Source organism: Panulirus ornatus, chromosome 1 (assembly GCF_036320965.1).
Source record: "Panulirus ornatus isolate Po-2019 chromosome 1, ASM3632096v1, whole genome shotgun sequence".
Lineage (NCBI taxonomy): Eukaryota > Metazoa > Arthropoda > Malacostraca > Decapoda > Palinuridae > Panulirus > Panulirus ornatus.
Window position 1 is genome coordinate 26774209 of NC_092224.1, and position 14680 is coordinate 26788888.

At 44.3% G+C, this 14680-nt stretch overlaps 1 protein-coding gene across 2 annotated transcripts in view; it reads right to left on the reverse strand.

Moving 5' to 3' along the window:
• Positions 1-14680, reverse strand: part of LOC139765478 (glutamate receptor ionotropic, kainate 2-like) — a 123494-nt gene that overhangs the window by 6447 nt on the left and 102367 nt on the right. For both annotated transcript variants that reach the window (XM_071693017.1, XM_071692924.1), the window contains one exon: positions 4231-4383. In XM_071693017.1, the coding sequence (XP_071549118.1) occupies positions 4231-4383 (153 nt within the window). The remainder of the gene's footprint in view (positions 1-4230; positions 4384-14680) is intronic.

The window sequence follows — 14680 nt, forward strand, 5'->3', positions numbered from 1 at the left end:
CCTTATCATTGTACTCAGAGGCTTAAACAACGAAGGAAATCGTCAAATTTCTCTTTTTCTTTTCTTCCTATAAAGGCTCTTGACTTCCTGAAGGGAAATGTATCCTACCTTGCGTTTCGGGTCTACGGACACACTTTAAAATGCCTCTGTCTCGACAAGTCTTAAAACCTCCTTAAATACATAGTATGCCACTAGGTGTACAAGGCCCTACGTCAGCTACAAACGTGACACTGAGATACCTTTACTGGCCAGGTCCTCTAATCGTCAACGGCTACAAACGTTGCTCCCCTCTGCCAGAGAGGGGTCAAGCTGGCTGGCTGGTTGGCTAAAGGGTTGGCGTGGAGTTTGACAGGCAGGCGGCCAGGCACAAAGGCGGGTGGGTTGAATATATGATGTAGAGAAAGGTGGGTTGATGTTGCCGGCAAGCAGACAGGACTAGTGATGGATTGGTTAGCAGACAGGTGTGTCACCTGGCAGGCAGAGTAGGCAAGTCAGCAGGCAAGCAAACAGGCAGTCAAAGGGCGCAAGGGAGAATAAGGATGATGAAGGACCTTACTACACATTCATGACACGACTGTTTCTGTCTGGTTGTTGGAAGGGATGTTATGTGTTGTAGCACTTCCCAAGGGCCTCCCTCGGGACCTGCACGACCCTCTCACCACCACAGGTGACAACGTCACACCTCCGAGGCTGGAGAGAGGGGGTGGGAGGAGGAGGAGGAGGTCACTCCACAAGGGAGAGTGACACACCTGGAAGCCACAGACACAGCAAACAGCAATAAGCTATAGGCAACTGCAGGGAGAAGAGAAGCATACACACAAGCACGACTAAACAGTCACCACCGTACTGTTCACAGCTACATGTTTGCCGTCACTACACACACACACACACACACACACACACACACACACACACCTTAGTCTAGGGTAACTACAGGCTACACAGTGAGCAAGCCAAGCGAGCAAGTGGGAGTCTCTTACAGCGGAGGAGCCGGGCAGGGGCGTCGCTGGCCGTGCCGAAGGGGGAACTGCAGGCCATTCTCAACAGCTGAGGGGGAAACCGCAGGCCAAACTTAACAGCTGAGGGGGAAACTGCAGGCCAAACTCAGCAGCTGAGAGGATACTGCAGGTGAAACTCAACAGCTGAGGATACTGCAGGTCAAACTCAACAACCGGGGAAAACTGCAGGTCAAACTCAATAGGTGAGGGAGTAACTGATGGCCAGACTCAACAACTAAGGGAAACTGCAGGCCCAACTCAACAGCTGAGGGACAACTGTGGACCAAACTCAACAGCTGAGAGAAACTGGAGGCCAAACTCAACAGCTCAGGGTGACAGCAACGGTATTTAATAAAGATGGAAAAACACAGGATAAACTCAATAACTGAGACGAAGCTACAGCATGACTTAATGACTGAGGAAGACGCAGGGGGATGGAGCAGGAAAGAAGAGAGGGAAAACAATGTACAAAGCTCATTAAAAATGAGGAGACTTCAAGGGAGATTTACGAGATGGGGATGATGGAAGGGAAACCCAAAAGGTGGTGGGGGGGGGGAGATAGTAAGCAGATGAGAGGAAATTGCAGGGATATTCAGCGAGTGAGGGGAAAATCTTTTAAGGTGCTCGGGAAAGAACAGTGCTTGGAGGAGATGCAGTTAAATGAACTTATGGAAGGGAAGATCTGGTTTAACATCTTCAGGCAATTTGTGAAGAAGGGGGGTGGGGGGGGGGGGGGGGGGGGGGAAGCCATATATACTCTATCTCTCTCTCATTCTCTGTTGCTGATGTCGGGTTCAACAACTTGATATTAAAACTGTATCTGCGCACGGGACATATGTGGTGCTACGGAAGAGGAAGACAAGACAAGTGGGAGAGTAATAGCCGGTTTGTGAATCCCTCACACAAAGGAGTGGAGTGTTCAGGGGAGAGAAATATGAGGAAAGACTGTAGTGCTGGGAGGAAGGAGGGGGAAACGGTGATAAGAGAACGGGACGGGAAATGAAAGAGAAAGAGTAAACAAGTCACACAAGCAAAACACTTGGCCTGTCATATACAGGCTCGATACGCTTTAAAACTTAGGTCATAAAACACACCAAGAGGTCAAGGGTCGTTGTGGGAGGGAGGCAAACACCCGGGTATTACACTATGTTAAAAGGGAGAATCAACCATATTGGGCGTTACTGAGAACGTCCCATGTTCAGCATCCATCAGCCAACAAGCAGAGTGGTTCGTCTACCCATTTAACCTCCGGCTGGAAGGGGTGAGGATGGGAGGGAAAAGCTTGACGTGGAAGATATTTCAGTGGGATGAGAGAAAACTTTATGTGGTAGATATATAGTAGGCCAAGCGGGATGTTGATGTGGAAGATATTTCGTTGGGGTCGAGAGAGAGACACTGGTGCTTTGGGTAGTAAACGTAATGGAGGATTAGAAAGTGTATAGGGTACTTTGTCATGGTTCTTGTGGGAGAGGGGGAAGGGAAAGTTGATAGTGGTAGGAGCCTGAGCTTCTGTGAAATTGAAAACCTATTCTAGCTAGAGAAATTAGTCATGGGAAGGTAGTATGTCATGTGATATGCAGTTGCAAGGAATAGAAATGCTGCGATGGGAAGGGAAAGTGCTGTGGGAGTGACTGGATACCATGGGAGGAGAATGTTGTCATGAACAAGGAAGGTTATCGTGGGAGGAATCTTTGCCATAGGAGGTAAATGATTGGAAAAGGACAAACTGTTGTTTGAGGGGAAGATGTTATGGGAGAAACATATGTCATGGAAGTCTGTTCTCGGTGGGAGAGTTGCCGTGGGATGGAAAGCTACTTTAGTGGAATAGATTGACGTGGGTGAGAAAGTTGACCTGCGAATCGAAGGGAAGTGGAACCATAGAGTACTGGTAGCATTGGGGCAACTAAACTGCTGGGGTAGCTAAAGGGTCGAGGTGGTCGAGAGTGGAGTGGATCAAGTGTCGGAGCGATCATGGTTGTGGACAATGATATAATGGAAAGACGTAAGAGCTAGGTTAGAACAAAAGATAAGAGGATACAAAACCTATCAGTGAAATACTCTCTTGCCTTCCTCTTTTCTGGCTTTCCTCTTCGTATGTGCCTTCTTGTGGATACTTAGCATGACATCTTCCATTTGTGTCATTAGCTAATGAATATAAGGAGACATCATACATGTACATTGTTTTCTACTTGATCATGAAATATTTCAACAAACTGATAATCTTCCAGAGAGCCACGGTGAGCACAAAGACGTGGACACAGTAGGGAAGCTCGTGTTTGATCCTACTTATGGTAGTTGTGGTTCGCGTCTCTGCTTCTGTCTCGACGAGGCTTTGTTGTGCGCGACCTTACAGATTCTCTACAAAGTCTATCTAGGGTTCGCCTCGACAGTGTATGAAAAATAGACTGAGATCATTCCTGTCATGAGGTATTATTGTGCTAACACATAAGGTGTGACGGTATTTTGCACTATGAGGTGTATGAATTCCACCTATGTATGGAGGAGGACATAGGATGATTTGTGAGATCCCTGTGGAAGGTTATACGAGATCCATGTATAGATGCCTCGGAGGGCCGTGGCCACAAAAGACCCATGAATGAAGAGTGTGAAGTATGTATGAAGTGGGAGGGAGGGTGGGGATGGACAGACACGAATGTGTGAATTATGTATATAGGTAGATTGAGGGCTTTATGAGATCAATGTATAAAAGGAGACACAGAGGGTCGGGCGTGACCTACTTTTAGGTGTGGAAGGTGGCAAAGATGTGATGGGGAGACAAAGGCTTGGTGCGACACAGAGAGTGAGAGGTGTGTGGAGACTTTGTAAACCCGGAGCTGCCAGCTGTGGCTTTGTTCCGCCTTTTCTTTTTTTTTTTTGTTGTTGTTGTTACCCGCAGGATAATGTTGGCAGCAAGACAGTGTCAAGGGTTCGAATCCCTCCAGGCACTTTCTTATGAGCAGGAGAGCGGGGATGGAGGGGGCGGAAGGGATGATAGAGAAGACGAAGGGGCCAGAGGGAGGGGTATGGAGGGTCGTCTCAAGCCGTAAGTGGAGGGCACAACTGGAGGGAAGGGGAATGGGGGTGGAGGCGCTGGTGGTGGCGGGGTCATGTCAGTCGGGAGGGAGTAGGTGTCAGCGGCGGCGGTGTCGGAGGCGACGTCAGCAGACGCGGAGCCTCGGCCAGACTGACGGTGGCTGGAACAGGATCCTGGAGGGACGAAGAAGGCACTCACGCCGTTGGCTTGGGGCAGGTCGGTGGCTGCTGGCACGTAGGTGCTGCCGGGCGTGCAACGGGAGCAGTTCCTTCGGAGGGCCGGCCGCTGACGGGACCCGTGGCAACGCATGGCGAACCTCAGCTCCTCCGCCATCTCCGAACACAGGGACTGCTGCAGGCACAACACCGACACGTTACTCACTCACTCACGCACTCACATGCTCACACACTTTCTTCTCAAGTTACAAGATGAAGCACCACATGCAACCCCCGAAACCCCCCTCCCCAACTCTGCTTCCTACAGACGTAACTCCATGCACAAACTCTACACGAGTTGCTATCAAGGCCTAACTCAAGCACTGAAGACTAAAATGTCATCTTTTCTCTCAACCTCTACTTACTGAGACAGACTGGGACAACTTATAGTTGTAGTTGTTCTTGAGGATTTTACTTACACCATACAGTGGACATTATGATCTAATACAAGGCTCAACAAAGTTACTTTGTATTTCGCTTACACACACACACACACACACACACACACACACTCTTGCTACTGACGTATAGATCCGCATCGAGTTGGCACGACTTGGCATTACTATCACTCCTGTTAAACATACCACATCATGAACATTAATGTGAACTAGTTTGCAGATAAATCAACAAATGCATTTCTTCACATGACATAAATTTCATTTCCTCTTAACTATATCACATGTAATCAATCACAGAGCATAACTCTATTGACAAAAGACAGAAGTCCTCTACACATCTACCCATTATTCTTCTTTCTTACCAGCCAGCAAGCAAGTGCTCGCTTCCAGTACCAACCATGGGGTACCTTGGTCAAAATTGTCTGTGCAGTGTAGAGATTCAGAATGACTTTTGAAGGCTGGTAAATTATCGAGCCTGACTCACCTGCTTCCAAGACTGGCTCTCATGGTTGGTGACACACTGGAACATGGAACTGGAGAAGCGACTGGATTCAGCAAATCCTATTTATAACATCATCATCAACAACAACGATAAAAACAACATCAGTAACAACAATACACAAGGCAAGGATATATAAATTTAATAATCTTAATTTTTCTTTCTGGAAAAAGTGTTATGTTTTTCCCGAGTGAAGATAGGAACATAATGACCAAGAAATTTCAATTTGCACCGTGCGATCCACATTTTAGATGTGTGGAAGTCAATGAAAAGGCGTATGTTCTTGACGCTACCTTGCTAAAGTGGGAAATGGCTAGTATATGTAAAAAAAATTATATATATATATATATATATATATATATATATATATATATATATATATATACATATATATATATATACATATATATATATACATATATATATGTATATATATATATATATATATATATATATATATATATATATATATATATATATATATATATATATAATATTAGTTGCATTAACATATTCTTAATGATATAAACCTTACACTCTTTAATGAGTAAGCTCTGGAATTTTTATGGAAATTCACATCTCTCTAAAATAATGACACCGTTGCTGGAAAAGTCCTCATGTAATTATGTATAATGTTTTTGTAACAAACATATATTTTGTGTATGCAAACTATGCCTTTGAGGGTGGAGCTGATGGTAACAGTGTTCTTTGATGTTGCGTTGGGCATTTGGCAACAAAATGTAATTAGGATGAGCAAGTTTATGGCCTCTAATTAGGCTACACTGACAACACTAGGAGTATCCACATATATAATGGGCCTAAGGCTGTGTATACATAGCCAGAACTCCTTGAAAGTGGTCATATGATAAGTGGTTGTCCTGCGCGTACGCAAGTATAAATACACTAAAATTCAGCGAGTGGTATTATGTTCACGTATAGTTTGACATATCCAGTTCGTCATCCTGAGAGGCGACAAATTAACCAACTGAAATCCATATGTGAAATAACTAGGCACTGAAAATATAGAAATTTTATATAGTTTCAGAAGTTTACTTTTCTTTAAACAATGCGACTGAATTTCAATTTATGCTTCCATGCAGATGCATTAAGAAACCATTGATGACTATTTCCAGCTGAATTGTATTTTCGAACACACACACACACACAAACCACCACCACCCGGTAACGCTTGTTTACCAGTGGCGTCCTAGCTACGTCTCTTCCTTGTATGTCAACTAACTGTTATATTTCTCTCTCTTGTATCTCCCGTGATGATGTGATCATTACACGAAAATGCCCTTGGGAACTTAACGTGTTTCCTTTTCCTCATGGTTATCAGCAAATACTAGATCACGCACACCGCCGTGACCTCTTGCAACAAACACAAACACATATATATATTTGCATTTCCCAGCTTACTAAGGTAGCGTCAGGAATAAACCAGCAGTGACACTCCTCCAGTTTGTATCCTCTCATGCCTGCCATCCACTGCCAACCTCCACAGACTACTACATGGTCCGATGGGGTTCCTTCTTATTCCCTGGTTCAGTCCACTTGTAGCATGTTGACCCCTGTATACCTCATCACTTAAGTGCTTTCCATCCAGTGCCCACTTCTCGCCCTCCTGACTGCTCACGCCTCAATACCTTAAACCATCCAGTACATCATCCCTTTCATCACCTTAGTCACTTACTCCCACTTGACCCCTCCACATCTGACACAGAGGTCCTTTTCAGTCCATCTTCGCCACAGCCGTATTACCTCACCCTCTATAACCAGTTTAATCAGACTGCCACAGTGAAAATGTCATTTCCAACGTGATCAACTCCCCTCATGCTATTTTACCTCCTCAGGCATGCCATTAGTAGCAAATCCGTCTTTTTCCTTTCCCTTGCATTCAAGGGTCAAAACTCGCAAGTATACAACAATGCTGGGACCACTACACCTTCGCGCATAAACATCATTCCCTTAAAGACGCTGACTTTATTTTCACAGGAACCTTAACGGACCCAAGACCTTGACACACTTCAGGCCCTCTGCCACATTCCCCTTCAAGTACGTAAAGTACTCTAATTCTTCCAGGCTCTCTCAACGTATCACCCCTATTCTGTACACCATTGCCTTACTTTTTTTGTATAACTGCTTTTAAATTTCTTCAATAAACATTCCCATACTCTGACCATGGAGTTTACCTTCGTCGAGTCTTACACATATTCCTTCCTTGTTAACGGAACATCTTCTATTTGTTTCACTTGAAATAAGATGTTTTATTCCGCCACTCACTCCCCTCTCTCCCCATGTCCATATACCACACACTTCAAGCATAAACTTAACCACTCCTATTCCCCCTTGTTTCATTAACTCTGTGACCCTATTCCAGTCTTCACTCATTCTCGTGCAACAATTCTCTGTAAACACCATTTTTCTTAGCTCGTTCATTTCAACCACTTTCATACATGCGTCATTTCCCCTTCCACCAAACTCGCCAACAACTTTTTCTCTTGCCTCCAAAAAAGAATGATAATTAGACGTTTCATCTCTTGCCCCATTTAGCACTTTTACCTCCAGGGTCTCGGAACTTTGCACACCAGAATTCAAACCATCGTCCAATAATGCCAGAAAAATTTCGACTCAACCATATAAACTTATGAATGTACTCTCTCTCTCTCTTAAACCACGAATTCCCGATAGCAGTTTCTGTGTCATCTTACCCCTGACAAGCTCTGCTGCCAGCGTGTTTCACACCAGGGACTCAGTCAGTGCCTGGCAAGCCTATGATTATATCACTCACCCTTGCATTCAGATACCATGGCTTGACTGTTCGATTTCTTGCGTCAAAACTGCTAAAACGATCACCGAGTTCCTCCCAAAGCTCATTCTTCACACAATCCCTCCTTGCTCTCTCTCTCTCTCTCTCTCTCCCTGATCAAGTCAACCAATAATCACCCAACACTCATAAGCTCTTTACATTCTAACCCACACCAGTCTTGAGCTCGCTGCAATGTAATGCATCCTCACGAATTAGTCAGGTTGAGAAGTGAGCGAGTTTTCTGAGCGAGACGAGGATGCAAACAGAAGTGTTGGCGGAACGCGGCTGGAGGAAAAGTTCTCACGTCCGTTGAAGATCTTGTGTTGAGATGCAGCGTACGATCTTACCCGGTATATTTTTTTGGATGACTGTAGGCCACTTGTAACGAGCAAGCATGTCTTGATAAAGTCAGTGGCTACGGGTATACCGTGCCCTCGTTGTTTTGCTGTTCGCATGCCCATTGTACCCGAAGCCACTGTCCTTTGAATAAGGCTATAAGGAAGGATCATGTATATTAGGGAAAATATGGGGTTAGTTAAAGTAGGCAAGGCGCTTGTAAAATATCAACAGAACCAATGAAAACTTCACCTAGCAGCGGGAATGATACATGGATTTCTTTTCTTCTTCATACCTGATCGCCGTTTCCCGTACTAGTAGGGTTGCACTCCCCCCTCATCGTATCGTTTGTTTTGTGATGTCAGACACCATGTTGTGGGTAGTGCATTTTCCTAAATGTGTCTGGGATATTTTGACGAGAAATCGTATTTAACTTTCTGATAAATCATGACTGCTAGGGAGGTCAGGTGAAGTTTACATAGGTTCTGTTGATTTCTCACATTACCCACCCACATATACATTACTAAAACCCAGTGTACCTGATATACTAGTCTCACCTTATCTGATATCATTCATTAAGAAAGATAAGCAAGATCGGTCTTCCGCAGGTATTTCTGTCATCACAACGCCGACATACCTGATATCCTATTCTGTTCTCATCATTCTCTCAATTCATCCCCACCCGACCGAAGTCGCTATATAATCCCGCAAGGATCATCGATTCTCTCTTCTTATTTTCTTCCCTTCAATGAGTCTCTTCCGCATTCGAATACGACGCCATGCATTTCTGCTGCGATGTTAGGTAAATACTCGTTTGCGAGCACTTGAGTCTCTTCCGTATTCGAATACGACACCGTGCATTTCTGCTGCGATGCTAGGTAAATACTCGTTTGCAAGCACTTGAGTCTCTTCCGCATTCGAATACGACACCGTGCATTTCTGCTGCGATATTAGGTAAATACTCGTTTGCAAGCACTTGATCCAAGGGCAGATCGTCGTACAATTACAAAACAGAATGCGGAAACGTCGGTTGGTCGTGATAGCTTGGTCCCGTGTACAAGTATGATGACAGGATTTTCGGTCAGTACGCTTCTGTCTCGGGCTCTTCCTTAATGGTCGATGTACATGGCGACCAAAACCTTCCTCCATCGAGCTGTTGAGACATCTTGCAACTGGAACTGATTTTATAATGAGACCCAACACCTTAACCAGAATATTATCATCAGTGGACTCTTGAGCACAGAAAGAGACAAGCAGATTAGCCACTTCCTGAAGAAATAAATCATTGAACCTCGCACTGCCACAGACAACCTCACTGGTATAACACGAAAGCTCTATTGTAATTAGATATCCCTAGCATACAAAACAGACGAAAGGACAGCCCAGTGGTATAATCTCCAATAAAAAACCAGTGCACAGAGTTTAACTCAAACATGTAAACTACTGCAAGAACATGAAGACGAAGAATTTCATTATGAACAACCTCAACTGGAATCAGATTCCCCTCCAGGGTTCCTACATGATTTATGAACTCGCATGTCAAGGAGGAGATTGTAAACTCTTTAGTAACATAAGATATGTGGGAGCCTCCACACCCACCACCCTCTCAAGACGTGCACCGAAACGTGCAAGAAAAACCAGCACTGGACCCGATCTAACAAGACAGAAGATGATACATTTAGTGAAATTTACTGAATAGATACAAAGTGTGTGTCGTTGCATCACAGAAGCTCGCGTTCTTCGCGACAAACATCCACGCTAATCAACCTATACAAGACCCAAGCCGTGATCATACATACACTGTATCTCTGAGACAACCAGTTAGAAACGAGATGTTCAACAGTGTTCCTCTAGCCGCGCTCCCCACACTGCCACTTTTACCTCCACAGTTCCGGTGTAGCGCATGCTTACTTCACAAACTGACTTATTCCTGAAGATGCTTACATGTTGACTGATCGACAGAAACCCCCCCTCTGTGGGGACTCCCTACAAACACTTGAAAAAAATGCTTGTAATAAAAGTTTTTTTTTTTTTCAGGATAAAAATTTGTTTAAAAAGCTGCCCCATAGATATATATCTGCGGATAACCACGAGGAAAATGAAACACGAAGTTCCCAAGTGCACTTTCGTGTAATGATCACATCATCAGGGGAGACACAAGAATGAGATAGAAGACGAACAGTCAGTTGATATACAAGGAAGAGACGTAGGTAAGACGTCATTGTTCACCAATGACGTCTTAGATACGTCTCTTCCTTGTATATTGTCAGGTAAAAATAAAAAAAAAAGAATGCAGAAAATAAACGCCACAGAAGTGATTTGATAAACACCTACGAGAATTGATTAACTTTAGTTACCATAACTAGTAGCTTAGGATTGGACAAGTATAAGAGGAAAGAGGATAAAAGGAATTCGCAAAAGTGTAAGAATGAGGAAACGTAAGGCATTAATTGATGAACAGTAGTGCGTCGCGCGACAGTTTGGGAAGAAAAGATGCAGCAGCTAACTTGCCTCGGTGATGAGTACAAAGTAGTTTGTACCTTAGGCGCTTAATGGGTGATGTGATACACCTGCAGGCCTGGCTGGAAAGCTCTATGATCGTCTGGAGGGGCAGGGAAAGGATGGGGATATAGGGAAGTAACTAAGACACAAGCGGGCCGCTCTATATACAAAGGGCCGCTCTATATTATATACGAAGGGCCGCTCTATGTACGAAGGCCCGCTCTATATTCGAAGGCCCGCTCTATATACGAAGGGCCGCTCTATATACGAAGGGCCACTCTATATACGAAGGGCCACTCTATATACGAAGGGCCGCTCTATATACGAAGGGCCGCTCTATATACGCAGTAAGAACGTATACGGTCTTAGAATGATCTTGAAAACAAGGCGTTTATGTGATTGACAATGATCATCACTTGACGAGCCTTTAATGACCCTGGAAGTCGATAGGCATAGAGCCCAAATAACCAGCGCTTATCTACGGTACTTTGATCCGCGCCATCAAACTTCACGATACCCGTAGCCACACAATGGCACGTGTGGGGAATTCGTGTGTATTAGGGAAATAATGAATCGTGATAAGTATAGGGGCAGTTACGGAAATTGGCAGGCTTGCGTATCGTTTACGGAGAACTACCATTATACTCGGAGAAAAAAGAGAGAGATCGAATTCATTGGAGAATCTAAGTGGCTGATGGGGTATCACTAGAGCTAAACAAGATCACAGAATCCTGTATCACGTATAGGGAACAAGTCCTTAACATCGGATATACTGAAGAACAATATCAACGGCCTCAATTCTCTGAGAGAGAAGCTTTAGTCATCCATCCATATAGAAAATGAACGACAGTTAGCTAAGCCATTATCCTTCCTGGACCAATATACATATCACTTGCCGGGGTTATATAAGTAAGGCACTAACAATACTTGTCCAGCAATGGTTGAAATTTTTGCCTACTTTGAAGATATTTATATTTCTTGAGAATTATTTTTTCCCTGCATCTAATAATGAGATACGATATCTAAAATTACATTATGATTCTGATGCAAAAGTAATATGACCTCCTCATCCCCACAACACCCTACGTAGCATCACTGTTATGTAATATGTAACTGTACTCTGTCTCTCGTCTGTACTTTTCCTTCCCAACTCCTTCCTCTCTTTTTAATCTTCATAACCAACCAATACAGAGAGAAGAAAAAGAAAAAAGATCGAGCTCAAAGACATGACACTTGAGCACGATTGTACAACCATGATAGGTTGTAACCATCCTATACAATGGTCGTACCGTTGTGTTTTAAGGATCATGCCGATGTATTCGAGTTATGACATCGTGCTTGAGAGAGAGAGAGAGAGAGAGAGAGAGAGAGAGAGAGAGAGAGAGAGAGAGAGCAGTAACGTCAGCGTCCTGTCCCCTCCCTGGCCATACACACACTGGTCTGCCAGCTCGCCGCTCCGCCCTACAAATCATGCTAAATTGAATACTTAGGCAACCATCAGTCTCCCTTCCGCCGCTACGCTACACCAACTTCCTCCTGGTTTATTGCGCTGGCATGCTGCTCAATCTGCCGCCGGAATGGTCGAGACGAATATGTATGAACCCCTTGAGTAAGACGACTTAGTCAAGTCGTTGCGCTCGAGGGAGGAGTTGGTGTTCTTGTTCCGTCGCACTCACTGGGGGGTGTCGAGGTCGTCCTCGTACTTAAAGCATTAAGTACCGTGACACTGGTAAGCAGGAGGTGCAAAGGGGTAGAGGTGGTATATATACCAGTCCGGTTGGTAAACGACGTAAACGAAGCGCTATTCATCCAGGCAAGCTCAATTAAGAGCGCTGGAGAACTCCGGCAAGACAGAGTGTTGGATTACCCGGTCCAGGCTTTTGTTTACTATACACTAAAGTAAGCCCCCAGGGAACTCGCATGTTCCAGGGTGAGACTTAATCTCCTATTCGTTGCTGGATTTGCCGTCCCTTTACCCCTGAATCTCCTCATTCATTATTCAGGCTCACTGGCAGAACTGCAATACTCGCTACTACCTTCCCCCCCTGCCACACAACACACAACAACTTCGATGTCTTTGCGAATTCAGCGCTGACGTTGCCCGGATGCCCTCGAAGTTGATGCATTTTATTGGCCCTCGTGGCCACGACTGATTCAGCAGTCATTTTTTTTCCCCCCTTTCTTGTTCTTCTCCTTTGCTAAAGAGCAATACTTCTTTTTTTTTTTCTGCAACTTTTATCCCACGATTTCTAAAAGAGTTTCCAATCTTCAAGTTTCCCTCTCATGAGCGTTGTTTTCATAAGTACCATCTCAAAAGATAGAAACATGCAACGAGGAGCACCAGCTGTAACTTTCTTCTCAAGGATCATGTTTGGTCTCATGTGAGGGAACGAGAGAGTACCGCAGTGTGGCTGGGTCATGGTTCTAGAATAGTTTGTCATGAAACGAAACAGTGGAAAACGACACGAATGTGCACTGCTTGTAACACAAGATACACGTGAAAACACACACACACACACACACACACACACACACACACACACACACACACACACACACACACTCGTTTGCTTTTTCGTGCTTTAGCTGTCATGTACAATGTACCAAAACTAGCCAAGCCTTACAGACTTTTCCGTGGTGTTTCCTAACCACTTCATATATCCTGGTTTAACCCACTGGCATCCCCCTGTATACCACAACACTTGAGTTCTCTCCAGATCCTGCACTTATCTCACTTTCCTACATGTTCATTCCCCGATAACTCAAATCCTCTTTCACTTCATCCTTCCATGTCTCCGGTCTTCCCCTCCTCCTTGCTACCTCCACTTCCGACATGTTTATCCTCTTAATCACTCTCTCCCCACTCATCCTCTCCATCGTCCAAACCATTTCCAGCAAACTCTTTTCAGCTCTCGTAGTCATTCTTCTCTTACTACCACACCTTTCTCTTGCGGTGTCATTCGTTACGCGATCAACCCTCAGCATCTTAAGTAGTGTCCAATTCATCCTTCACTTTCCGTTCGTTTTGCATTTACGGCCCAAAAGTCACACCGTTGGGAATACTGTACCATCAAACACACCCATATTTGTCCTTACAGACAATGGCCTCTCCTAAACTCACCTCATTGCATCCAGGACCTTTGCCCCCTCACTTCATCCGTTTTCATGTCATGTATTTAAAACACTCCACATCCTCCAAGAGCTGTCCATTCAGACTCACCATCAAACTGTCCTGTTTCGCCTTTTTTTTTCGCTAAACCTCATAATCTTACTTTTATTTAGATTAGCTTTCAACTTCTTTTCATCCGCACTCACAGACTCAGACACCAACTTCTTCAGTTTCTCACTCGAGTTTGGCAACATAGCTGTATCATAGCAAACAACAGCTGACTCACCTCTAGGGCAGCCCCACCCTAACCCAAGCATACTGTAGATCCGACCTGTATAGACCTTCACTAATATCAATGTTCCAATTCTTCGTGTAACATGTAGAAACTGTGATATTACAAGATTTATGCTGGGCAGACTGGCAAGACTCTTTCTGCTAGACTGAAGCAGCATGAATATAGTATAAGAACAGGACAAGACTCAAATGCCTTGCTTAATCATGCTAAAAATTATGATCATAGTATTGACTAGAGTAATGCCATCTCAGCTATTGATTCCAACTCTTGTACCACAAGAAATATCATTAATTCTTCTATTATTAAATACACAAAGAATTGTAACATTAGTATCAATGGAGGTATACACCAACTGGGTAGCTTTATTGTTGATAAAATTGGGAAATACTCCCGTTTCTTGTCCAAATGATAAATTTATGATGCGCATGTTGCCAGACTCGAACGCACCCGATCTCCATTCGGGTAGTCACTTGTTTACCAAATGG